The sequence below is a fragment of the Oxyura jamaicensis genome, chromosome 1, assembly GCF_011077185.1.
Source record: "Oxyura jamaicensis isolate SHBP4307 breed ruddy duck chromosome 1, BPBGC_Ojam_1.0, whole genome shotgun sequence".
NCBI classification, from domain to species: domain Eukaryota; kingdom Metazoa; phylum Chordata; class Aves; order Anseriformes; family Anatidae; genus Oxyura; species Oxyura jamaicensis.
This window is the reverse complement of record NC_048893.1, coordinates 183,195,065-183,221,221: the sequence shown is the minus strand read 5'-3', so window position 1 is coordinate 183,221,221 and position 26,157 is coordinate 183,195,065. Positions and strand designations below refer to the sequence as shown.

Below are 26,157 nucleotides of genomic sequence, written 5' to 3'. Positions count from 1 at the left end.
GGGGGGACACAGGGCCCGTGCCATGCCCAGAGGAGCTGGCAGAGCCCGGCTGGCAGGGAGCACCGAGGGCTTTCCAAACCCCAGAACAAATCAAACACAGGAAGGGAAAAACAAAAACAACGGCAGCAGAAAAGGGAGCAGCGAGAAAACATGAGCATTAGAAATCTGGAGAGTATTAGAGCTGACTGACAGATTTTAAAAAAAAAAAAAAAAAAAGTCAAAATTCACTTCAGACAACTACTTAGGGACTCATAAAATGGTTTCGGAGCAGTCTGTTTTGCAAATCCTGTGATCGTGTCAAAATACCACGCTTCCCACAATGTTTGTCATCCGACCGGTAGCAAATGCAAGAAGAAATCATGCTCTGCCTCTTATTCTGATACACCCTCTGGAGAGAGAAAACGAGAGGACAAGAAGCAGTAATTCTGCACAGGATTTCACAGTGGTTTTGTCAACTCCACTGGCAGCACTTTCAGGCCCCGCGTGGCTCGGTGCTTCTCCTGACGAATGAAGAAGGGAAGAGTGATGTCTCGCTGGTGGGCTCACCAGGGAATGGAGGGGGAGGTGTTGCCTGGTTTGGGACAAGCCTGCAGACTTTTGTGCAGAGTTTAAATGGCTTCCTTTAGCTGTGGCTTGACTAGAACAACACCTAAATATTTAATCTCTAAAGGTGATGCATCCAGCCCTGTGTCTGAGATTCTGCCCGTTCCAGAATAAAGCTCATTGAGAATGAGCTCATTGAGAATAAAGCTCATTGAACGAAAACAAAACTGTAAGTGAAGGTAAAAGGTACCTATTTCAACAAAATACCATGAGTGTTTTCAAAAGCATAAGTATTTTTAAAGGACTTGATTTAAATACGGGCTGTAATGATGGCAAAGATGACACAGCCTGAGACAACTTGCCTATCCGCTAGCATCCGGCTTCCCTTTTACACGGGGATCTGCGCCTCCCGTCTGAGCAGCACCCGTGCAGATGGCAAGTAACAGCCTCTCACGCTTGCTCAGCAGAACCTGGAGGGGCTGAAGGTTCATTTCTTGCCACTGTTCCATATGGCAGGGCTCACAAAAGCTGTGAGACACAACACAGCCATCCCTGAGAGGGAGGCAGCAGCTTCCCCATGTCTCCTCTACCCTGGAGTTGGTGAAGAGATACAAAGGTGCTGCCTGTGACATGCCCCAGTGGCTTTAGGAAACCAGAACAAATTTCTCCAATTTGGGTTGGGTTAGGTTATAAACATTGGGTTCCTAATCTTGTTAAAGCCTGGCAGCCAGAGCTGGCTGAATGCCTGGCAGCGGGGTAAGAAAGGGCTTGATTTGATACAAAACAGGTAGGGTAGGGCACACAGGTGTCAAGCAGGGAAAAAGCAATGCTGAGGCACCAATAGCTCTCTGCTGCACCCAAAGTGCCCCCACCCCTACACTAATGGGCCCTACCCTGCTCAACCCAAATGATCTCGTGGTCACAGCCCTACAGCACCGGGAAGGGTGCTCAGAGATGCTGAGGGATTTTCATCCTTGGAGGTTTTTGCAATTTGGCTAAAAACATCAGAGGTGGTGTTGGTGATGATTGTGGTTTGAGCTGGAGACTAGACTAGACACCTCCAGGGCTCTCTTCCAACCCACTTTGGAGATCCCCTGTAGTATCAGAAGTCTTAAGTGTCTCCTGATGTTCTTCTTTTCTCTTATGGTTATCCACATAACCCAGGCTGAACCACATTCAGTAAACAAGGGAATTTCAGTTAAACTTCAGGGAAATATTCCTGGTGACTTCAGGATCAGTGTGGCCCAAAAAGCACAACAACTTTATGAGATACAAAGTCGGAAAGGTGGGTAGATACAGAGATAGGCAGTTACATGAGAAGCAAACACCCTTTCTACAGTGTCAGAGCAGTTCAGTGGATGCTTCACAAATGTGACTCTTTCATTTCCTATCAGCAGGGATCACGTGAAATTATGAAGAAATAGCTCTAATCCAGGGTATTTTGCTGGATTAGTTTGCTTGTTACAGGCCTGGATTTCAGGGGGTGTGATGATCCTTCCTTTGCCAGCACCCTTGCTGGTGGTTGCAGTTCTGCCACCAGCTCTCTCACTGTCTCCCACTTGGAGTGGTGTGCCAGGGTCCCCAGGGGAAGCAAGGACATAGCTTCAGTGGCAACTGAGAGCAGTGTGGCAAAGCTGCCCAAGACTGCCTGTGTCCCCTCTGTGTCCAGCAGCTTGTGCCACCATGGTCTGAGGGACACACTCTGCTCCGCCTGCTGGCTGCTCGGGCAGCCATTTCTTGTCCCCTGTAAGTCCATTCAGATTCACTGCCTCTTCAGCTCCTCAGCCAAGAACAAATGGACAGCTCGCTCTAACATATCCACAAACACAGCCCCTTGTCTCCTCAGACAGCCCTACGAACACAGCTTCCAAACCAAACAAGGGCTGCGATTATTTAAAGACAGCCCTTGGATTCCACCATCCATTCATCCATGGCTGGTACAAAAATAACGCATTGTTTTATCTGTGAGCATAAGAATGTTTTTTCAGAGGAAATAAAAAGAGCAGACAGTTTCCTTCCTGGCTCATTTGCAAACTGCCCTTCCAATCTGCTCAGCACAGCCACCGACGTGGGGCATTGCTCTGCCGCCTTTGATCTGGAAAGCCAGGGGACAGGGGATGGCTTTGTGGCAGTGGCAGTGGCACAGTGTGTGTGCTGAGAAAGGCAAGAAAGGGGTAAAACCTAGAGAGGAACCCTTGTTAAAGCCTCAATTTTGTCCCTCCAGGCTGAGGGATGGGCTGTGAGGCTGCTGTTCCCCAAGAGGAGGACAGGCACTCCACTTCAGAGAAGACTGCTAGGTTTGGAGTGAGCGAAGATGCCTCCAGTGACATCCCTTGGTGCAGTCGGAAGAGAGGGGGTGGAATGGCACTTTCCCTGATGATAGTAGATAAGAAAATCTCTCTCTTGCATCTAGTCTCAGACTATAAATTTTAATATGGCAGACTTCATCTCCTGCTCGTCTAAGAGCTCCCATAGGAGTCACGCAAGCACATCGTCAGCGGTCCCCGCAGGGCATGTAACCAGAGAAGAAGCCTTCCTGGCTTCTGTCTTCATTTTCTCTCATTCATGCACAAGAGATATGACTTCCAAAAGCCATCTGACAGAGTGAGTGTGGTTGAAATAAATAGCCGAGATACAATGATACAAAAATCAATACCATAATGAATTACATTGTCCAGAACTATCAATTAGCATTGGATGCATTGGACAGCTAACACTTAAGGACAAGTCTTTCTTTTAGCGATTACAATAGCTATTAAAACCCTAGCATTATTCAGAAGGAGATGGGGGTTTTTAACTCCTTGATTATACCCGTTAGGCCAGCCCACATGTACATATTCTTATCCCTGACCTTTTAAAACAGCTTCGTTGTATCATCAATGATACCCATTAGCTTGGGCTGCTGACACACACGTGGCAGAAAATCAATACTGGTTTACCAGATGTAATTGTCTTTTGCTGTAGGGCACTATCCAAATACTCAGCAGCATTCAGATACATTTAGCAGTTCTATGAGAACAGCTACAAAGACATAATCCCTGCCTGAGAGACCAGGTGGTAATCAAACTGTCCTCTAAAGAGAGAAACTAAATGAATTTAGGACTATTTACTTAAAAATGAAATCAATAAGACAGGTTATGTCAAATTCATACATGGCACTGACTTACATGGAGAATGTCAACCTGCTTCTCCTATCTCATAATAGATGAACTAAAAAGATATTCAATGAAATTGAAAAGTCACTGAATTAACCTTATTTTAATGCAATGTACAATTACTTAGTGGAAGTCACTGAGGTGACTCAGGTCTGAGTCAAGCTTGGCAGAAGGCAGAACAATGCTGGGTGTTTAAAGGAATAGAAAAAGAACTCAAGTAATAGCTACAGAAATCACTAGATCATACCTACTTCTTACAGTAAGTACCTTTAAAATGCATTTCTACCTATTGCGAGGCTAATGTCTTCTGGTCTGATTTGGCAGTTCACTTTACATTGAAAATAAGCAAATGAAAATATCCCAGACCTCTCTCTCTCTCTCTCTCTCTTTTTTTTTTTTTTTTTTTTTTTTTTTTTTTTGTGGAATTAACCTGAAATGGGATAATGACGGGGTAGGAGGGTGTTCCTTATTTTGTTTTTTGTTTGTTTTGATGATGCTAAATTTACATCTGTCTTCTACCCTGACCTGATCTTTGTTGGGTTGAAGCAATTCTTCTTTTTAGGTCAGTGTAAACACTCTCTGAGTTAGCATTTCCTGTTAGGCTTCCTTTCCAACCTGGTACGTTTCCCTTGCTAGGACTTCCTTGAGACTGCTGCTTTCAGAGCTCACCACATGCTCCCCAAGTCATACCCCCACCTCTCCAGCCAGAGCAAGAACATCCCTCGGGCAAGATTGCTCTTCCCACGTAATGCACCTTTACCTTGTACTGTGACATACGCTGAGCTCTCCACAGACCCTTTCAGGTTGGTGGCTATGCACTGGTAAAGTCCTTCATCCTCCTCTTTTACTCTTTCAATAAACAACATTCGGCTTCCGGGCCCTAAAATTATTCCTGTGAAATGAAATATTTTGCAATGAGCGGTAGCCAGGGGATAAACAAAAACAGACACTTGTGTAATAATATCTGCTTCAAGTTTTTCCCAAAAGAAAACTGAGCCACAGACTGTACAGAACAGTGTTCTCTGCTTGGAGGCTTTGGGAACCTTTTGGAAATCAGTGTTTACAAAGCACTTGTGTGAGTGAAAAAGCTCAGCCTAAGGGAATTAACCTGGGAGCAGTTGGTATCTTGCGCACTGATTAGCACTGGGGTTGGACACTCGTCCAAGCGAGTTCCTCAGCATGTCTTCGAGTTTTAGAAAATGGGTGGTCTGACCACTTACCACTGTACTCACAGGAGCAGTTCCGTTGTAGAAGCAGCTCCAACTTTGAGCACTTCCAAGTCCCAACTCACTTGCTCATGTGGCAGGGGACATTGGGCCCCTTCTCAGAAGGACCCCAGCTAATGCAGGGAGAAGTCCCATGAGGTATACCCTAACACATAGGAGTTACCTGCAATTTTCAACACCTCTCTTATTGCAGCTGGGTCAACCCTTAAACCAGCCTGGATGATATTCCAGCAAGCAAGGAAGGGGCAAGCATCAGATTTGGCCTCAGGCTGCCTTTCAGGAGTGATACAGCCAGGAAATGTACAGTCAAGTACACACTTGTGCGTTTGGCTCCATCCGAACCACAGTCCCATTGAAGTGTACTCCCACCATCAATTCCAGGCAGCTAACTGAAGTGCTCTGACCTACCCTGTAGAAATGTCTTCCTGGATCCTAACCTCATGTGTTGCATTATGCCCCTTTAAGAACATAACATCCATTCTAGACGACAGTGTGAAAAATGCACATTACAACTATGTGGTCATGGTAAAACTTCACAGAATCTGGCTGTATATAAAGTTCAGAGACTGTGTTGGAAGTCTGTGCATACTTGGAACTCACTTTGACAAACATGCAGAATTTTTTCTGTTGTCTTTACTCATGCCACAGTAATTTCCAATAATGCAGGACAGAACCTCAAATATAAATTTTCTAAAATGCTGGTATTTAAGACTACACAGGGTTCAAGTTTCTACAGACCAAACCTCCTGAACCATTTTTGCTGAGCCCGTAACATGATCACATTGTGTGCTCCTGATTTGAATGTGGATGAATTTGCATGAGAAAGGATTTCCTTTTTGCCCCCATCATTCGTTTCCACCTGAAATCCCCAAGGAATGCTTCCATCTCAGAGCTGGACATGTAGCCTAAACTGATGTCTGAAGCTAATTTGGACACAGCAGTAAATATCTCCCAATTTTTTTCCTGGATGCAGCCTGGGAAGCTGTAACTTTCTGCTGTGAGAAACATTGTATTCCCCTGGTTCAGGCAGACACATTTCAGTTTTAGGGACCCCAGAGATGGAATTAGCCTGGCAGTTAGGCTCTGAATCTAGAACAAACTTTGCATGCCTGGCCAGAGACTTTCTCTGGTACTTGTACACACATCACTCAAGCTTGGCTTTCTCCTGCCTATCTGTACTCTGGCCAAAACACCTGGTCTTTAGGCTCCCTCTATAGTAAAGGAAGAGAAATAGGATAATCTGGAGGTGACTCTTCTAAGATGCAGAATAAGATATTTGTATCTATATTTCCCCCCTTGACTCCACAGGGGCCTGTTGTGTCTACACCTCCAGCCTGGCTGACATTTTGGAGTGCAAATGGTCACTGAAAGCACACAGGGCACAACAAATAGTCTGTACAAGGTGGGGAGACATACAGAGCTCTCACCTGATTCTTGGTGTATTTCCTCATGGTTTTTAAGCCAGGTTATCTGGGGCTCAGGGATGCCACGAACCTGGCACTCCAACATGGCAGAGTTACTGGTGTTCACCGTCTGATCCATGAGCTGCCGCAGCAGGGCTGGTGCCTCTTGAGCTACGAGACAAAACAACACCTCTGTTTTACCATTCCTGTAACCGTGAGGGCTTAATTATCCTCCCTACCAGCCCTTTACTGATATTAGAAACTGCTAGTTAGCTGTTCACAGATCTTATTTACTGTTCCAGTTTGCATTCGGTGTGTGCTGAGTACTCCTGTTACTCAGCAGGAGCAGGTTGTGATGGCCAAAAAACACCCAACACTGACCTCTTCTAACAGATATCCTCAGATCCATTATCAACCACATTGGTTTATCAAAAGCACCACATTTCTATGAAAGCATCAGAAGGAGGAAACCCTGAGACCAAAGCTGTTAACAATCAGCAGGACACCCTTGCAGCAGAGTATCACCGATGGCACTGCACAACACACCACGATACCCACGAATGTGAATTTTATCATTTACTTACTTTAAAGAACACATTTATGAATTGCATTTGGCAAGCCCACTCAGCCTAAAATGAGAAACGATGAGCACAAAAGCATTGTGTCACATGTCCCAACGTCTTCACAAATTCTTCCACTTCTGCGTCTCACATATTTGGCTGAGCACACCAAGGCCTGGCCAAACCACACCACCGCTCGCCTGCCAAAGCTGCTCTGGTGAGAAATGTACCCATGTCCTCCGGCAGCCCACAGATGCTGGAAACCCCCATGGCAGGGGCCAAAGCTGAGTGCTAGCATGCCATGCATCATAGCGACGCAGCTCCTGTTTCACTGTAATCTACCAAAATCCAGGCAAACACAATGCAATAAAACATGTCCATGACATTTAGTGACAGTGAATATTGGGAGCGTGGCTCATCTGTACTGCTTCTGCTCGAGGGCTGAGCAGAAGGGCATTTCAAAAACACTCTGTAGACATCATGTCAAAGTCATCCCTGAAAGAAGCAAAACAACAAATCCCTCTTATCCTCTTTTCAGCACTTTGCCACTCCTTCCCCCATTTCATACAGAGCTGAAAGGCATTCTGACAAAGACCAGGGTACTTGCAGCATTTATGTGCATTATATGGTAACACATCTCTGTCACACAGGCAACTCTCACACGATCCTTTCTGGTATTTTGTTTCCTTAAAAGCAACGGTGGAGAATCCAGAGAGCTCCTGAGCAATCTCACAGATGCAGACGCACTGCAGATTCCCTTGAATTCCCCAGCCCCACAAGAACTGAATTATTTGCAAGTTTTCCTTTCAAGGATGCTGCCAGGATCAGTAGTCACTAACATGGTGAGACACACATTGTAAAATATGAAATAAAATAATAATTAAAAAAACCCTCCCCTTTCAGATATTTTGTTTTGGACTGCAGTACATATAAATACATCGAGTTCAAGTATAATACCAGCTGAATTTCTGACACTCTGTGTTTGGAAGATTATCCTTTCACAAAAAATTGACTGTCTATAAGACATTTTCATCTTCACAATCATTAAGTTACCAGCTGTGAATAAAAGCTCTCCTTAAATGTTAAGCACCTACGCACAACCAGCTTACGCAATGTGCATGAACCCCACAGAACTAAAAGCTTTGCCACAGTTTAATGTGGGCTACCTTTGCTATGCTCTTATCCCTTGAAATTAATCCAGCAGAGTCATGAACCTGCAGTCTGGGGCTTTTCTGAGCCGTAAGTCCGGAATTTCCACGGGTAATGCTATTATTTGTTTACTGCACGGCAGACTATCTGTTCTCACTTCACAACATGCAATGCTCAAGAGAGAGGCTGGACAGCAAATTCTTCACCAAATATCTGCACAATGACGTGATCAACAAGAATTGCCTCGCAGACAAAAAGACTTCCCTCTTCTCATTGACACCCTCCACGTTTTTTGCACATTCCCATTTTTCACATCAACCTGTCTATGAGCAGGCACCTTTTGACACACATACACAAGCTGAGAAGAGCCCCATGTTTTACGTTTATCAGCAATAAATGATGGACACCCCAGCCCAGACATCCAAAATGAAGGCGGACAAGATGACACAAACAAAGGCAAGCCACACATTCCATGAGTTATTTGTGATTAATTTTAATTTGTTTATAGCCATACACTAAAGTTGGGTTTTCATATTAAAAACTTTCTTAAAACTCAAATCCAGTCACCATTCACATACTTCCAATAATTTCTCTGCTGCAATCAGCTGATTTTTCAAGGACTCTGTCAACCTGAGGGTTAGGTTTTCAAGCCACCTGCTTTCCCCTTCTCAGTTTTGCAGCGTAGCCATGGGGTGGGAATTTCAAACGCAGGCTGTGCCTTGCCCCAAAGCTTCAGGGCTGGGTGCCAAGGGCCAGACTCTGCTCTCAGTTGCCCCAGGGAACTTCATTGTAGGCAGAGTTTGGCCCAGGGCAGTGACAAGAGGTCACAGCAGGGCGAAGGGGACGCTGGCGTCACAGCACACAGCAGACCCAGGGTGGTATGGGGGAGGATTTCCATTTCCAAAAGCAAACAATGGCAAGAGGGGAGAACACATTAAGGTTTGTTCATTTTGGGGTATACTTCCCATTCTGTCCATTTTTCGCCCTTTGTTACTGTTATGTGTTGACTTATTTTTATTAACCAGTACAAAAATATAAATACAAGCTTTAATTTTAACACTTAAAAAAAGAAAAAAAGAAAAAAAGAAATATAATTCACACCTTTCTCCCTAAATAATATATTACACAACAAAAGGCAGAGAAACTCCCCAAACCACTGAGGTTCCCCCATCCTCTGAGGACATCAAAAGTGACAGTAGTCTTTATCTGGCCACTGAGAACTGCTTTCCAGAGAGGTTTCTCTGTGCCTCCCAACAGAGGTGGCCCCACAGAGATTTCACAATGTCCTTGCACAGCGTGGCCCTCCGAGCACCAGTCAAGACCAGGCTGGCAGGAAGTCCAACCAGCAGTAATGCACATCATTGCAATTCACAACCATTTCATGGAAGAGCAGGCTAATGGCCTATTTTTTAAATTTATTTATTTATTTATTTTGATCCACACTCATATTGCCTGGCAACTGGCTGCTACAAGGCATCACACTCCGGCTCCCAAGGCCATGGAAAATTCAGAACGTCCTGTCATCACCGCCCACCTTGCCATCAAATGTCTTCTCACAAAATAGCCTCATCAAAAAGGGGATTCTGTATTGTGATCCTTCTGAAGACTTGCAAATGCAACAGAGCACATTTGCCCCATTTTTAAGCCATCACCAATGATTTCACTTGCTTTTTAGGCATATTTTAGGAAAAAAAGAGACCCAGGTCCCTTTGCAAGAACACATTGTTTCTGGAAGCCATCACACTAATAATGAACAAAAGAGCTACTGTATACAAGCAGGCTATAGGTGACATTTCAAGATATAAATGATTATTCTTTTCTTTACTCTGACAACTTCCAGGTTATCAATTGTTTTCTAAGCATTTTAGGCTCCATGAAGCTGGCATTATGGGGAAATGCTATTGTTTACCCTTTCACACTTGACAAAAGCAATTCCCACGTGAAAGACAAGTTTAGCCGTGGGACACAGTCTCGATACCTAAAGGAGGAAATAGTCTGGTGAGTTCCCAAGCACAAGAAACTGTCATGTTGTCACCCTCTATTTTAAAAGCACAGCCACTTTGTTCCTTTGCTGTAGCTATTTTGGTCACTACGGTCTGTTTTGTTATGGCTTATGTAAATGCTATATGAATGATCAATCATAAATGTAACCAAAAATAATAAAAGCTATGTATTGTAAAAAAATAAAGTTATCAGATCTATTAAAAATAGTAACTTCTTCCTTATACAGAATTTATAGTACACAGAAACATCTCATAGCAAAATCGTGACGAAGGAATCGAAAAGGGAAACAATCACAAGGAAGTTTAAGGCTGCCCTTAATTCTCCTTCAGCGGTTTATTTGGTTCTTAATCCCCATAATAAATCCAATTGTCATTTGATACCAAAAGCAATGAATATTTTAATGGCTTCAGTTTTGAACCTCTGTTTTTAAAAAACGTATTAAACATCTCACTGTGCTGGCTGCAACCTTGTCAGTCATGTTAGTGGGATATTTCTCTTTTAATAAAATAATTACAACATTGCAAATTCCTGTATCTTCAGTCCAGCAACAATACTCATGCTTTTTATCAATAGCTTTTTACATTAGTGCAGAACTGACTTTAAAAATTGACCAACACAGCAACTGGAAATCTACCTGGATTTATTTGGAGAAACACAGTTCACGTCTGTCAGTTTTTAAATCATCATTATTATAAATGATATTATAGGTCTGTGCATTATATCAACATTTTTATTTCTTCCCTGCATACTTCCTTTAGAAGATACTTTTTAAGATTAATGTACTTTAGTGTAGAAAATAATTTCAAATAAATAAGCATTAGAACTTGCTCAGCAGGTAATATTTATAAGTCCATCAAGATCAGATTAAAATAAAAAATATATAGTCCAGTCAATCTCAAACTGAGTTGTGCTCATTCTGCACATTAAAGTTAACTTATTAAATGTCCGTTGTTGACTGAAAACAGCAGTTTTTAAAGTTAATCAGTTTATTCAGCTTTGACATTTTGACGAGGCCGATATCAAAGTGGAAGAAAAGATTGATCCAAAGTTTTCCTGATCGCTCAGTAGGAGACACAGCAAGAGAAAAAAAGAACAACATGCAAAATGTAGCACAGGGGATCTTCCAAACCCCAGCTTCCACGTGCTTTGTCAAAGCAGAAAACACCCGTCTGAACTCAACTGGAAGCTCATGCGATATGATTTTGTTTGCTATTCCTCCTATGTCCAACCCATGGGGGAATGTGCACCACCTCAGGGCCTGAAAGGTAGCAACAGCAATAAAAAATCAAGATGATATGAGACACCTGTTACTGTTTAATGAGTCCTTTAATGTTTTACATTGCTTTGTGTTGTACAATCATTCCTTGTGCTCTTATATTTGAGGATCCGAGAGTAAACAGCCTTTTTGTTGCAGTGCTCACCTCTGATTGTAACGTCTTTCTTTTGAAGCACTTCTTTCCCCGTGTATATGTTCCTTGCTCGGCAGACATAGGTGCCTGAGTGTGCCAGGGAAACATTCTTGATGGTCAGAGTGAGGGTGATGGAGTATTCCTTGTTGAGGGCCCTTCTTGCTTTTGTTTGGTTGTTGACTGTCCTCGGTAAAATCCAAGCGATGTCTTTGTACAGGAATTTGTTGGCCGAACAGGACAATACCAAATTCTCTCCTTCAATGGGCATTTTTTCCAAATTTATGTGGAATCCACTCGGTACATCTGTCAAAAATCAAGAACACTCTTTAGTTTATGTGAAATGAATGAGCCAAAATTAACACGGCATATATTTTCCCCTTTATCAGGAAGCCTTTGAACTAATCAATGCCATTGTCTTCCTGATGAAGTCTCTAATCTTTCATATGCTAGGCTCCAGATATTATTATAATTTGTCTTAGAGCTAAGAGACACTTGGGCTTGGATATCAGCTCGTGTAAACTGAAGCTGCTCTTGGAAGTATCGAGCTTGTATAAATGTTATGCCAAGTTAAGACAGACTGGGGCAAGGTACCAAAAGCAGAATTATTTAAAGACAGCATGCTGGGACTGTGAAAAAAGACAGAAATTCTGGTCTCAGCTGCAGCTTGTGAACTGTGTGAGAGAAGATGAATATCTAGAGGGCAAGAGAAAAATACTGCAGCTCATCATGCTTGGATATATTGTTTTCTTTTTATTTATGAGTAGTCAGATAAGTCATGTCTTTTTTAAAAAATGTGCTTAAAATCCAGAGAAATTATGGAATATGTGGTTATGTGCCTGAATTTCCCTTGGAACAGAGGTATTTACTCCATGCACGTAAAGCATACCAACCACCCAAGAGGAAAGCAGAATCAATATCCTCTGGCCTGGTGCCAGCTGGGTACAGGCAGTATCAAGGCAAAGATCACTCTATTTAGACTGCTTAGCATTAAACATAGGTGAGTAACATCACCTGAGAGAAATCAAGGACCGCTGCACCAAAGCATTTCCTCAGCATAAATTGAGTTTTATCAAGGATTTTGCATAGCAGATAGTTCAGGCAGGAACTGATTTAGCCAACAGCGTAAAAAGCCTGACTTGCAAAGACCCACGGGTGGTTGGATGTAATGTTACAGCAACCTCCAATGCCTTGGGAAGGGCCTGGACCTGTGGCCTTCCTGGCCACCTCCTGGCTCTCTCCACCAGGGCTCAGCCATGCCGCCGGCCTAAGTGAAAGTAGAAGCAAGATCCCGAGAGAAAACATTTCCAAGGTTTTCTCCTAGAATGCAACCTCTCTTGGTTTATTTGTAGCCAATATTCTGATAAAGTCATTTCCTTCTCCCTCCAGTGAAATCAGCTTTGACCATTTTCAATTGTTCTCTCTCTGTTAATTACTACGGCACTTGGCTGTGAAGTTGCCTTAAGACCGTAAGATCGGTTTTGTCTTACATAAGGGAGAATTATGCCTTCTTTTCTTGTCTCCTAGAGCATGAACAGCTCAACACAGACTTTCATTCAGCTCCACATTTGCCACTGTCACTTCAGGCCTAACGTCACTGTGGCAGGGTGATGAATATTTCCCCAGAGAACAACATCCCACTCCTCTTTCATTGATTGACCAATCCACTAGAAAGCTTCTTCTGACTCCCTAAATCCCCAATACTAACATTTCATACTAGATTTGTGATGATTTTTTCCTTTTATATTTCATTGTGGTCCTCTTTTTTCCTCTTTCTGGCAAAGAAAACTATAAAGAGCCTTTAATGAATTTATTTATGTGACTACCATCATCATGCTCTTTGATATGGAAGGGCATGTGGAAACAGATTCTGGTTTCAGTTCAGTATGTGTCAATTGGAAGTGCCACTAAAATGAAATAAACCTTTCCTTACAGGGGGTACAGCTTATTTAACATAAAATTTCAAAAGGCATCTACTAGTTTTGTGTACAGGCAAAAGTTTATAGTCATGGAATGACACAAGTGCCTCCAGAAAGCAATGTAGCCCATTGTCTTCAGATAAGTCAAATTCCAGAGATCCTGATCCCTCATGATTAATTATGAAGTGTTCCTGCATGACCAGTTTAGTCTTAGATACCCAACTTTGATGCTTAAGTTAAATGAAGTGAATCCTGTGCTTGATTTTGTTGAAAAATATTGAATTCAGGAACATCTAAATCCAACTGAGGTCCAAGTTTTGATCTAAGAAATTGCTGCATCTTACTCACAGCATATCTGAAATTGTTCTGATATGTATTGGGAAAGCCAGGGGACTGGCCTAGAATACTGATAATTTTTGGCTTTCACATATGCCAGTGCTCAGTAAAAGCTAGGAAGAGCCAAGCAAAACTCTAAAGATGGAACTAAAAATCCCCTGGGACTGAGGCAAGTGATCTATTTTTAACGTAGAAGGATAGCGTGCCAACAGAATAATGTAGTTGCAACTACTTCCATGTTGTCAGGTCTGGAGCTCTTCCTAGATGTGTATTCTGTGAAGAAAGACTATTTTCTGAATAAATCTAGGGACAAAGGCAAAATGCACGGGATTCCAAAAGAATCATTTGTTTAAAGGCTACGAGCCCCCTAATATATGACACCTCTCACCAATTGTTACAGTCTCAGGCTAGGTAAATAACATAGCTGGGAATAATGTAAAAAGGTTTTATTTACTTTAGTGATTTGAAGCTTCCTGTGGAAATAGCTCCCAGGTTTCCTGATGGAAGATTTTGTTTATCTTTGCCAAGCGCCATCAGGAATCTCAAAATAAAATGCGCTTAGTGACATTGGGAAACCAGGGAGATAAGGCAGAGCTGTTCCTGTTTCACCCTCTGTAATTGCAAACACACCCATGGGCCTGCTGTGTGCCAGCAAAACAGCCCAAAATGTAGGGAAAGGGGCAGGCTGGAGAGAGTGGGGCTATCACAGTTAAATTTGGTGTAAAGGTGTTGCAGGGACTGTTTCAGTATCAGCAAGCAGGAGAGCTCAGAAACCACCTTTCCATGTCACTTATACATAAGGCTCACAGCTACTTTTGTGCCTTGAATGAAGATTTGGCTTTAGAAATAGGTCAGTGTGTCAATACCCCCAAAATTACCCTCATCTGAAAAAGGCAATAGGAAAAAATTACTTCAGAGCCCATAGATTTCTTGTCCTACACCCTCAGGCACAGAATACAAAACTATACCACCCTCAAACCTCCCTTAAACCCATATGCAACTTACACTTTGAACCTAGAAAAACTATGAGCGATTTGCAATAATTTAAAAGTGAGGGCTTGTTTTTACTGGGTCATCTCTGCCACACTTTCTTGTTCTTATTTCCTCATACCTGCCTTCCCATGAAGGGGCTGAATGTAAAACTAGGTTTGCTGGGATGGGTTTTGCCTCCCCATCACCTTCCCAGTGGTTTCTGCCTATAGAAAAGAGACTCCTCACACCAGCACAGTTTCTCCAATGGAGCATGCACTTTTCCTCATCCTCAAGGCATGACCTGACCAAGATAGCCTCCAAGAAGAGGGATGTCTCCCTCTGCTCTCTGGGATTCTTTACGCCCTGTCCCTCTTACAAAGGGCAGCAGCTCCTTTTCCTACAAGGTATCACCTTCTCTGTTTAGGCACTTTCTGCTTTTACACTAGGTTTTGTGTGGTTCAGGCTGGCTTCATGTGGCACCGAGAAGCCCCTATAATGTAATGTACACTAACCCCAGGCTGTGTCACCCAAAACCCGAAGTATTGTTTTTGAACTCATCAGAACACAATGCTCTGTAGTGTCCTGCTCATTTTGTTCACATCCATCATCTCATTAGGGTCTCTTGTTTTTTAATTCTTTAGCATGTTATTTAGTGAATGAATGCTGGAGAAATGACGCATTTTTTTCACTGACGTGAAACACAGGCTGTTACCCAGCCGCAGCAGTTTGGTCTCAGCCTGACAGAGGAAAGTTATGATTATGCCACACAATCAACTGATGTGTTATGTGCACAAAACAGAAAAATGAGTCTAACTTGATTTTTTTGCAAGAACAAAACAACAGTATTGTTTAAACAAGCTGTCTTCAATCAGTGCAACTGAGCGTCAGCAGATGAACAGGACTTTCCATGTCACACAACTGAAGTGCTCAGCTCCAGGAACTAAAAGGACAAATGCACTTCAACAACACCACACTATATAGAAAGTTTGCCACCAGTGAAGATGTTAAGAATTTCCAAGCCATAATAAAGCAGCCACTCCTCTTTCTGAACACCAGCCAATACCAAAATCTTCAAAGGAAAGTCATAATATTCTGCATGTTCTCATGCAAGCTCTGGTATCAGGGAGAAGGATTTCCTTCTATCCCTGGTCAAGATCTGAGAATGTGAGATCTAAGAAGGGAAACTAACTCCCTCATGTCACAACACTAAAATATCCAAATCTTTGAAGAGGAGATTTGCATACTGCAAATCAAAGCTCAGCTTCATTTGGTTTCTTCCATGTGATGTTTCAAAGACTGAGGAGGAAGAGCTAGAGAAGGTCATATTCAAAGAGCAACAACCTCAACGAGACTCACTCATTGACAGCTCAAAGCTACGTGGGAAGTCCTCACATGAAGATAAGAATACGGCTCAACTGGCACAGTAATTTATGGAGAATTATGTGTCATTGTTAGCCTTTCTGTTCAAACAGACACAATGTAAGGGCAGGGACCAAAGCAAAACTGATTTGAGAGCTGGGGCAGCAGTCATCTTTGAGTTTGCAAATGTTCTTGTCACATCCATTAACAGAACATGGAGATACTCTTCTTGTTTCCATGTTCTAACAAAAAACCTGCCTATGCAACACTTATCTGTCTACATTTGAAAGACTACTTCTCTTGCTTGGTACTGAATTTCTGTATTTATAGATAATTGGGACTTTCTAAATGTGCAGGTGAACTATTACAGCCAGAACACTTCAAAAATACAATTTTTGGTCCACAAAAAGGTGTGTGTGTGTAGAGAGATCTTCCTCTTTTTTTTTTATTTTTTTTTTTCTTTTTTTTTTTTTTAAACCAAATTTAGAGTTTGTCTATTCTCTCTTGGTAGCTCTCTGTAGTGACAGCATGATTTTCACTAACATTGTTCATCAGAATGATGAGAAGGAGACTGACAAGAAAAATGGATAAGAGAACCAGCAAAAATTAAAACAGATACATTGAAATTACTTTTCCCTTTAGCTCCAAGATTATGATTTGTGGAATTAGGTATCAGAATATTTTAACCTTTCATCTTTTCTCGTATTTCTGAATGGTTTTCATTTCTTTAATGACCTATTCTGAAAGCTGTCATTAGCCTAAGTGCTCCATAAACAAGTGCTTTGTAAACAAAACTAAAAATAAATCTTTCACCAGAAAACAAATCCTTTGTTTTGGCATCTGCAGACACTGTGCTTCTAAATATTGCAGTAGTTATTCTCTTAAACTTTTTTTTTTTTTTTTTTTTTTTTTTTCAGTAATTCCTAAAGTCAAACTATTTAATTGTTTCTGAACCTGCAAATGCTTACACAGTGATGGATAAATAACTGGAAACATGCTCATATGCACAGCTAACCCAATGAGTCTTTTCAGTGTCATGGCCCAAATCCCATCCAAGGGCATATTTCTCAGAAGAGGGAGCAAAACTCTGCAGCTTGCATGCTGACACTTTTCTACCTACAGCCAGTCCCTGAGAGCTGTGTGAGGCTGCCCAGGTACTCCTGAGCTCCCTCCCCTGGTGCCTGTAGATGGGCAGTGAGCTGTGACACCTCCTGGCTGGAAGCAGGATGAGGCTGTAGATACAGTCAGTGTCACACATGGTGCTGGTGTGTGAGATTACAGGACCATTGCACATACGGCATGACTGCAGAGTCTAGGTGATTTAAAAGGAGGAAGTACAGGTTGCTATATTTGGGAGCAATTTGTGTCATTCTGGGATATTTGGTGAAAGCATGAGTCATTCACCAAATTTGGTGACCTTAGAAATCCAGACCAGCTGCTGCAACAAACCCTTTCAGGAGCACCAATAAGCATGGAATAGGTTTATAAGTGCAAATACTAAAACAACTCTCAAACTTCGGGATATGAAAATGCCATCACAGCCTGACAATTATAATCATAGGACTAAGAAGCATTTTTGGCTCTAGTGGGGAATAGATCTTACCTGTTACAATAAAGCTGACATTTCTTTCAGCTTTTCCCACTTTGTTGGATGCCACGCAGCTGTAGATTCCAGAAGATTTGGCTTCAGCTACTACGAGAGTGCTGGCAGTCTGCGAAAGAAAGGAGAAGTTCAGCTCTCGATGGATCACGAGCTTGGTTAAAGCTTCCCTTCTCTTTTTCCTAAATTGATAGTCCTATGATTCAGTCTCTCCTTTCATTCAGTAACAGGCACCACTGAAGCTATTTAAAGGAGATACTGCCACATAAAGTTTTGGAAAGGGTGGAAGAATAACAGGAAATAAGCTCCTAGAGAGACCATTATATTATCAGAGCCGTCATAGCCAAAAATCTTTGAATGTATCTCTCAGGTTGATTTATCTCTTGGTACTGATGTGATGATAAGCTACAAAACATTAAACATGACACAATGTGGTCTGCCTGAGGAGTGTGTAGGGCAGCCAAGACTGTAAAGGGAATAAATGAGGAATGCCTGAGGCAGTTGGATAACACTGGGAAAAAAAGGTTTGGCACTACATGCATTTGATTTCTCTTTCATTTTCTCCTGTAAGTGTTAGGTGAGAAATGACAGAGGCAAAAGAGAAGTTTACTCATTCTCTTTTTGGACTATCTCCTCTTCTTGGATTTACTACTTCTATTATTAAGTAGTAATATGTTGGGTTTCTTTACATTGCACTTTAGCAACATCTTAAGAGGTTCACACATATTTTCACAAAGTGATATAACTTGCAAGATGAGACTTTGAAAGGCCAGAGGACAAAAAATGAAACAAAACAAAACATTGTAATAGTAAGAGTTATACCTTCATGGTGATGGAAAGCCATGGTCTAATGTCTTGGGCACTAAGTGAGAGAAGAAAGTTATGCACAGGCAGCTGAGATGTCATTCTGATATGGAGCTGAGACATGGGGCATGCACAGGGGGCTCAGCATTAGGAAACGCTCTCAGATACAACAGTAGCTCAATTTTCTGTCTTTCAGTCCCCATTTTAGTTCTCTGGTAAAACATGCTTTGACTGGAGTTATGGTCAGAACTGGGACAGTGATGAAAGGAAATTGTGGGGCCATGGAATCCTGTTGCTTGGAACTGTTTGGCTTTTCTGAAAATCTTTGAAATCATTTCTGTGTAATTAATACATTCTTTTAGGTCTGTCTGATTGCTGCAGCTCAGAGACAACCACAAGAGTGTGAGTCAGTACCAAATAAGGACCAGTTATCTACACTTTTACATAAGCACTGGCTGAGAATCTGTGCTCCTTCTGCCTCTTACTCAGAGACTTCATGGCGCTCCCCAAACTACTTGTTGTACCCCTAAATAATACAGACCTTCTGTTTTCTGCAAAACATTATTTGTTTGAAAAAGTGTAATACTTTTCCTCCTATGCAAGCAAACACAGTGAAGTCAAGTCATTTAATTTTGGCCAAGATATTTTAGAAAGCTGCCTTATGGCCACATCAAAACAACAAATGATGCTAATAGCACCTCTACCCTGTTAAGCTGTGCCAACAGCCAGCTACCTGTCTGCTAGTAAATTGCATCTCATTTTCATCTAGAATTTTTCTAATCTACCTTTTTGGCTCTTCTGAAGGAGGCTTAGTAATACCAGATAGGTAATTATAGTCCTTAAAAAAATTCATACAATTTGGCTAAATTCAGTAGGCTGACCTCTACGAATTCCTAATTATAAAGCATGGGTTCAGTCCTGCCTGTATTTCGTCATTCTCTTTGAATTCCTTCCAGATTTTAAATAAAGTGTGGACACAGGTTCCAGAGGCAGGATTCCTGCAGCTGTTTCATCCACACTAACTTGGGATGGAAGGAAGTCCCACATCTGCCAGAGGGCTAACGTGGGTGGCTAGGAACTGTTTCTGCCATCCCAGACTTTCCCCAACAAAATCATTGTTTCTTATGTCATTCAACATTGCCTCATAGCCCCTTTGCCCAGGTAGCAAAGACCTGTGACCCAAAATGCACACTGAAGGAGAATGACACTCTTCCTCTCTGACTTCAGGACACCAGTAGGTCTTGATCCTACTACACCCAGAGCTAGACTATTTCTGAGCCTGAAAAACATGTCAATTGTTCCTTCCACAATTACTTTAATGTTTTTATTATTATCATCATTATTATTATTAGTGGTAATGGTGGAAGTATCATATTGTATTTTGTCCTGACATTGTCAGGTATTGGTTTTTAATTAAAAAAATATCTGAATTTTATTGTTCCAGCACACTACAATGTGATTATTACTTTTATTACATTGAGAATATCACTTACAATCATACTGAAGCAGCTAGACTATAATTACTGGCTCGAGTGCTAATAGATTATACTTTTACTTGTATGTTAAATGACTCTTGAGGACATGCCTGGGCACTGAAATCCAGTGATTTATACTACTACCTTGTTCCCAGCATTGCTTTGGTTTTGACCAACCTGCATTGTCCCAGTTAATCCTCTAGCACAGACTAAGGATCACTACCAACTAGCAACTTCCATGTAGGCACCATCTTGGGGGAGTAAGGGAGATAATTTTAACCAGCACGGGCCTTAGTGCCATACCACTGCTATGTTTATTGACTAATACAGAGCTAGCCATAGTGTCTAGAAAAAGCAACGCTGACTTTGCAACATAACAGAGTATTTTAGAGACAAATTGTCTCTGCATAAATCTTTGAGCTTATAAATTAGTCATAAGGATAAGATAACATCTCTTTGAACAGGTCGTGAGCCCTCCAGTGGTGCAGTCTGCGTTCTGCACTGTGAATGCCAGCCAAAACCCACCAGAGAAGCAGTGTATACAAAACTAAGCCTGGCATGTTTTTGTTTATTGAGTAGTTATAGCTGTTGAGATCAGTCTTTCTGTGTGTTTTCCCTATACAGTTCTTGCTGCAAAAGAAGCAAGAGAAAATGTCTTTACAGCCTTGTATCATCTGTCTTTGCAACAGAGAGTTTCAGGCCATGGATTTGCAACCAGATAATGCTCAAAAAGTCTGAATCCAGTTGCCATGATCAGAGAAAGAGGAACAAATCCTTCCTGGTATGCTTGACACATTGAACCTGCTCCTCTGTCCACAAACCCCATTTACCACCAAAGCTTTGATCCTTTCTGCCTCCTTCCTGCACCCATCCCAGCTGAAGCACTTTGCTACAGGCTCACTTCAGAGCCAGGGGCTGGGGAAGTGAATCACACACTGCTGCTGCTTCTGCCAGCAAATAAAAGGGGCATAAAGAAGACACCCTGCGATGGAAGAGGAAATTACAGATATGTTCATGGTGGAAAGCAATGAAGAAAAGACATGGGGGAGTGTGCACAAAGTGCAAAGCAATGTGCGTGGTTTTGTGGTTGGAGGCAGGACAGTCTTGTCGTTCTCCTGGAGTGTCTGCTTGAATTTCTCTCATCCCATAGTAGCTTAGATAGAGAATTGCCACTGCTCCAGCTGACAGCAGTGAAGCAAGTGGAAGTTTCAGCAAACAGTTGGTAGCATGACTCTTAGAAAGCCTCTGTGCATATATATGCTCTATTCAGAGATTGTTGTGCTAACCAGGAAATAAATGAAAATATGATCTCCCCACTCCCTTGAATTTATCTTTGGCTAAAGGAACATTATTTAGGAAGACACATGTTGAAATATTGGCAGCACACCATTAGATTGCTCTGCTTATGCCACGGACACATGAGCTGCATGCCTCATGCTGGGAAGGACCATTAGTGCAAAACATCTGGACAACATGCTTCACCTTCAGGACCACCAGTATGGCCACAGAATAAACACTAGAATATCTTCAATAGCAGGACATGAATACGTGCAGAATAACACTTCTTTCCCCAGGTCTGACAAGTAAAACACTGCTGTTTAGCAAGCAGACCTTCAGTTTCCCTCTGCATCACATGTTGTCCTTCTTGAGCAGGCCATGAGACTGAACACATCCATCTGACTCACAAGGAGGTCGCACTACAGACAGCTACACACCACCACAGGCAGCCCCTGCTCCCCTTCTCAGGCCGTACGTAGAGTAAAGCAAGATTAGATTCACACCTCTACCACAGACCGAGGAAGGGGATGGGTTTCAGGAGCTGCAGCTCAACAGAGGCAGGTGCCAAGTTCTCCTGGTTTTAATCTCACCAAGTGCTAGGCTCTGCTGGCACCTCCAAGTCATCTATTTAAATGTGTTGACAGAAATTCTAGTAGCACTCAGAAGGGCCTCAAGAGAAGTTACAATGTGCTGAAAGAGAGGCAGGCTACACTCCCAGTGCTATCTTTAGCCTGGCTTCCTAGGAAGATCACACTGTCTGCCTGTCCGTTTGTCTGCCAGTCCTCTGTCCTCGGTAATTTTTTAACCTATTGCCTGAGTTCAACCAAAACTGACAGATAATCTAAACGTTCAAAAGTTCTCCTATCTTTTATGGGAACCATATGTTGGGTAGAGGAGAAAGGCTAAAACTACTGCTGCTGTAATGAACTAAACAGCTCCTTCTTTTATTTTGGGTGCTAGCTGGCCAATCTGCATGGATGTACGGGATAGTCAGCAAGCTATTATAGGGACTCAGGACAGGCAGAACACATGCTTCCTCATGTCATCAGTAAGGAGAGGACATGGGAGAGAGATAGAGGTTTAGGGTTTGGCACAGAAGACACAGGAGAGATGGAGTCATCCTATATTCCAAGGCCACACCTTATGGATCATGTCCAAGAGGGACTGACTCTCCACCTTGATGTTGGACTGTGACAGTTTCTAATATTACCCCCAGATAGCATATGTTAGAATGACCCATTTTTGCCAGCCAAACCAGAGATGGACAAGTGCAAGCCTGGCTTTGTTCTTGTAGAACCTTCTTACAGGGTCATTACTTTCCATTTGTCCTAAAATCAGGTGGCTTTATCACTCACTAAGGATGGGACCACTATAAATTTGTGTCAGTAAGGTATTAGGTATTTATGCATTGAAAAATAAAAATAGGCCATACGTATATATATAAACACAATTTCATGCATTAATATTCTTTATACCCATCTGCCCTTCTGTCTACTATCTCCTTCCCTGGATTTTCTCATCCCTTCTTTTTGGCCAACACCTTCTATTCTCACTCATCTGAACCCACCTTCTTAGCCATCTTCTGTGCATTCTCCATCCCCAGGATCTTTGTCCAGTCCCTCCTGCAGCTCCATGTCCCTGATATCCCTGTACAAGGAGTTCTACCTTGTCCTTTCAAAGCTGTTGATAACCAACGTGTGGTTTATCCATTGCATGTACACACGAGGGAATATGCATATACTGCAGTGATATCAATGAATACCTGAGCTCTTTGCATCTCATTATTGCAGGTCATTCACAAGTCAACATTTTAAGAAACCACTGATCAGGTTAATAATAATCATCATCATAATCATAATCATAAGCAGTATTAGCCCTGAGCTATAGTTAGGAGTTAGCTTTGGGTGGGAACACTGAGAAGTGATGGTTTTTAGCAGTTGAATGACAAGAGAGTGTCTGAGATCTGTTTACATGATAAGCCTAAGAATAGCTCAATTTTGTAGGAAGTCACCGAAAATGTCCAACAAAAAGAGAATGAAAATTTAGGTGGGGAAATCAAATCACTTCAAGAGTTGTTTTATGATCAAGTATTATGACTTCTGTTACAAACTTCTTCCATTATGCCACTTGTGTTTCTCAATGTCTGTTTAGAGAGGCTTCAACGGAAATGTTACTAGAACACTGTTGTCACGGTTTCTCTCTGTCACCAGAAGAATAATGCAGAACAGGCTTCCTGTGTTACTTTAACCATGCAGACACGAGGTTTGAAGTTTTTCTGACTTTAAATATATACTTGTGGCTACCTGGATAACCACAGAAAAACAAACAACCAATCAACCTACCACAGAGAAAGGCCAAATTTTAGAGGGATTCATATACTGCACATACAGGAAACTAAGGAACTGGCATAATGTCTCCAACCAAGGTGAAAGTGGCTACCTTTATTGATAAAAGAAACCTTTTGACCTTGCCTTGTTCATCTCTTCCCTTGATTACAATTATCTCATCCTGTGGTCACCCCCATTTCTGCTTTCATGCTAACCCAAAAGTGTAACTTTTTGAGTCTCTTCATCCATTTCCTACTGCTTTGTCTCCTACTACTTTGTTGTTTCCATTGAGCTTAGAGATTGTTTGTACCATGCTTGCTATGCTCGGATGTGGAAGTGGGGTAGACACTGTTTAGATAGCAGGACTCCATTGATGTGGAAGTGCCTCAGAGAGCTGTTCTTAGCTGTGTGCAGTAGCAGAACTGCTCACAGTAGCAGTTCATCAGAGCCAGACGCTTGTGATGACGTCCTGCATTCAGTGAGCTCAGTGCTATTAACAGTTTTACAATACCCCAGCACATGAGGAAGGGTTTTGTCTGAACTCTGTCCCTTTGAGTTTGCTCCGGGAGACCAAGAATGACTCTTGGACTGCAAAGAGTGAAAAGCTATAGACTCCCACAGAAAAAAAAAATAGAAAAAAAAATAAAAAATAAAAAAAATCCTGGATGCTCTAGAGCAGCTGTGTGCACACAAATCATGTAACTCACTGTTTGGCCAGGAACCCAGGCTTACAGAGCATTTTCTACTTACAATAGCATTCCAGCTGTGCTTGAAAAGCTACGGAAGAGCAGCAGAAATGAAGAAACCTTTGAAAAGCAATTCTCAGAAGCAGAGGGAATTCACTTCAAGGTAAGAACTTGAAAACTAGAGATGACATGCATATTTCCAGCACGGATGGCATGCAAGGCAGAAGCCAGGCAGAAGTGTCTATGTTCAAGCTGCTTTCTTCCTAACAGCACCACAACCAGATACACTTGAAAAAGATGGGCAAACAGATTGTTTCACTCACCTGCCCTTCCCCATAGGGAGCAGAAAGGATAAAGCAGTACAAGACAGACCTTTCTTAGCTGAACTAAACAGCATGAAGACAAGTAATAATAGGAGAGCCTCTACATTTCCCTGTAAAAATTTCCATGTAACACATGAAGAGATCATCCCTTGGTTCATTTCTGGGCATCCTTTTTAAAAAGGGGGCAGCTTGCCAAAGACTTCAAACAAAATCTGCAGTTCTGTTGCAAGGACCCATTATTAGCATCTTCCTCTGGGGAGGAATTTTTTTGCTGCTGACTGGAAGTTGGTCTGACATTTCAGCCACTCCTCTTCTGCTGTCTCCAAAACACACAACACACAAGAAGGATGAGGTCTGGCCATTAGGCAGCTCCTTCTGTACCCTGTGAGCAGGTACGGCTTCACCCATAACATACCTAGATGTCTTCTGGAAAATTACTGGGTTCTCATGAGCTTTTGTTCATAATTCCCCCTTTGGAACAGGCTTTGTCTTCCTGTGCCTGAAATTATTTCCCTTTCCTCCTGCAAATCCCTCCGTATGTCACATTTTTTCATGTGCTTTCCTATGATAGTATCCCCTAGGAAGCTGCTTGCTCCCATTTTTCCCTTGATCTCTAAGCATGTGGAGGTGGCCGGCTAAATAGAGCAAACATTTCACTGGGATCCAGCCTGTTCCCATATGCTGGACCTGTGCCATGAACACCTGTGGTACTTTCTAAATAGTACAACAGCAGGAGAAAATGCAGTTCCAGGCCTGAATCTTGGCTGCATGCAAAGCCCTATTTATTCCATGGTGTGTGAAAGGGCCCTAACGTAAGAGTAATTACAGTTTATATCCATTTTCATATGCAAAAAAAAAAACCTGAAGGAAGACATCAAGGAAAGTACACCTACATCCCTGGTGTCCTTAGAACTACAAGAAGATATTCAGCATCCTTAGAAATGACAGGTCTAGAATAAGGTAGGGGAAAAATATCTTGATTCAAAGGTTTTAAGTTGGATGGATAATTCTTCATGACCCTTTGCAAGGTAGTCTCACTGGCTTTCGCTCCCATGTTGGACAATGACATGACTGGCCTAATCATCCTTCATCACCCCATGGCCCATGAAGGGATGCTTGAACTGGACTAGACACCTAACTTTTAGACAGTTAATGCAGACAAGATGAATCCCACCATGCAGAGGTGACTGAAATCTCTGAATGAGATGTCTCTTAAACTTTGCTTCTTAAATCTGGATTCATTTGGCCCTTTAAAATTTTTATTGCAAGAAAAGACTTGGTCATCTAATAATCTAGGACCACATCTGTGAATAAACTTTCAAATGAGAGTAAATTGTTTTACTCTCATAGGAAAAACATCAGGAAATTGTGCAATGGCATAAAATGAAGTAAAGATGGTCTGGAACCCTGCCCCTGTCCTCCTGAGGTACCCCAAGATACTGCAGGTCAGCTCTGAGAAAGCCAAGCATACTGAATCCCTGCATATCACTTACCTTAATATGACAGCATGCCAAAAAAAGTACATCTCTACATCTCAGCAGATAAATACCAAATCTCCATCACTGCTGGTGTGGAAGTTACTTACATTTATGTAGGCCTTCAAATCCGAACAACATAAAAATACTGCTTTAG

General features: G+C 42.1%; 1 protein-coding gene across 1 annotated transcript in view; it reads right to left on the bottom strand.

Annotated features, from left to right (window-relative positions):
• FLT1 (fms related receptor tyrosine kinase 1) overlaps window positions 1-26,157 on the bottom strand; it is a 107,762-nt gene that overhangs the window by 28,553 nt on the left and 53,052 nt on the right. Inside the window, exons 12-15 of the mRNA XM_035325461.1 lie at window positions 17,636-17,744; window positions 11,462-11,752; window positions 6,352-6,498; window positions 4,459-4,590 (exon numbers count right to left, since the gene is read on the bottom strand). Of these exons, the coding sequence (XP_035181352.1) occupies window positions 4,459-4,590; window positions 6,352-6,498; window positions 11,462-11,752; window positions 17,636-17,744 (679 nt within the window). The remainder of the gene's footprint in view (window positions 1-4,458; window positions 4,591-6,351; window positions 6,499-11,461; window positions 11,753-17,635; window positions 17,745-26,157) is intronic.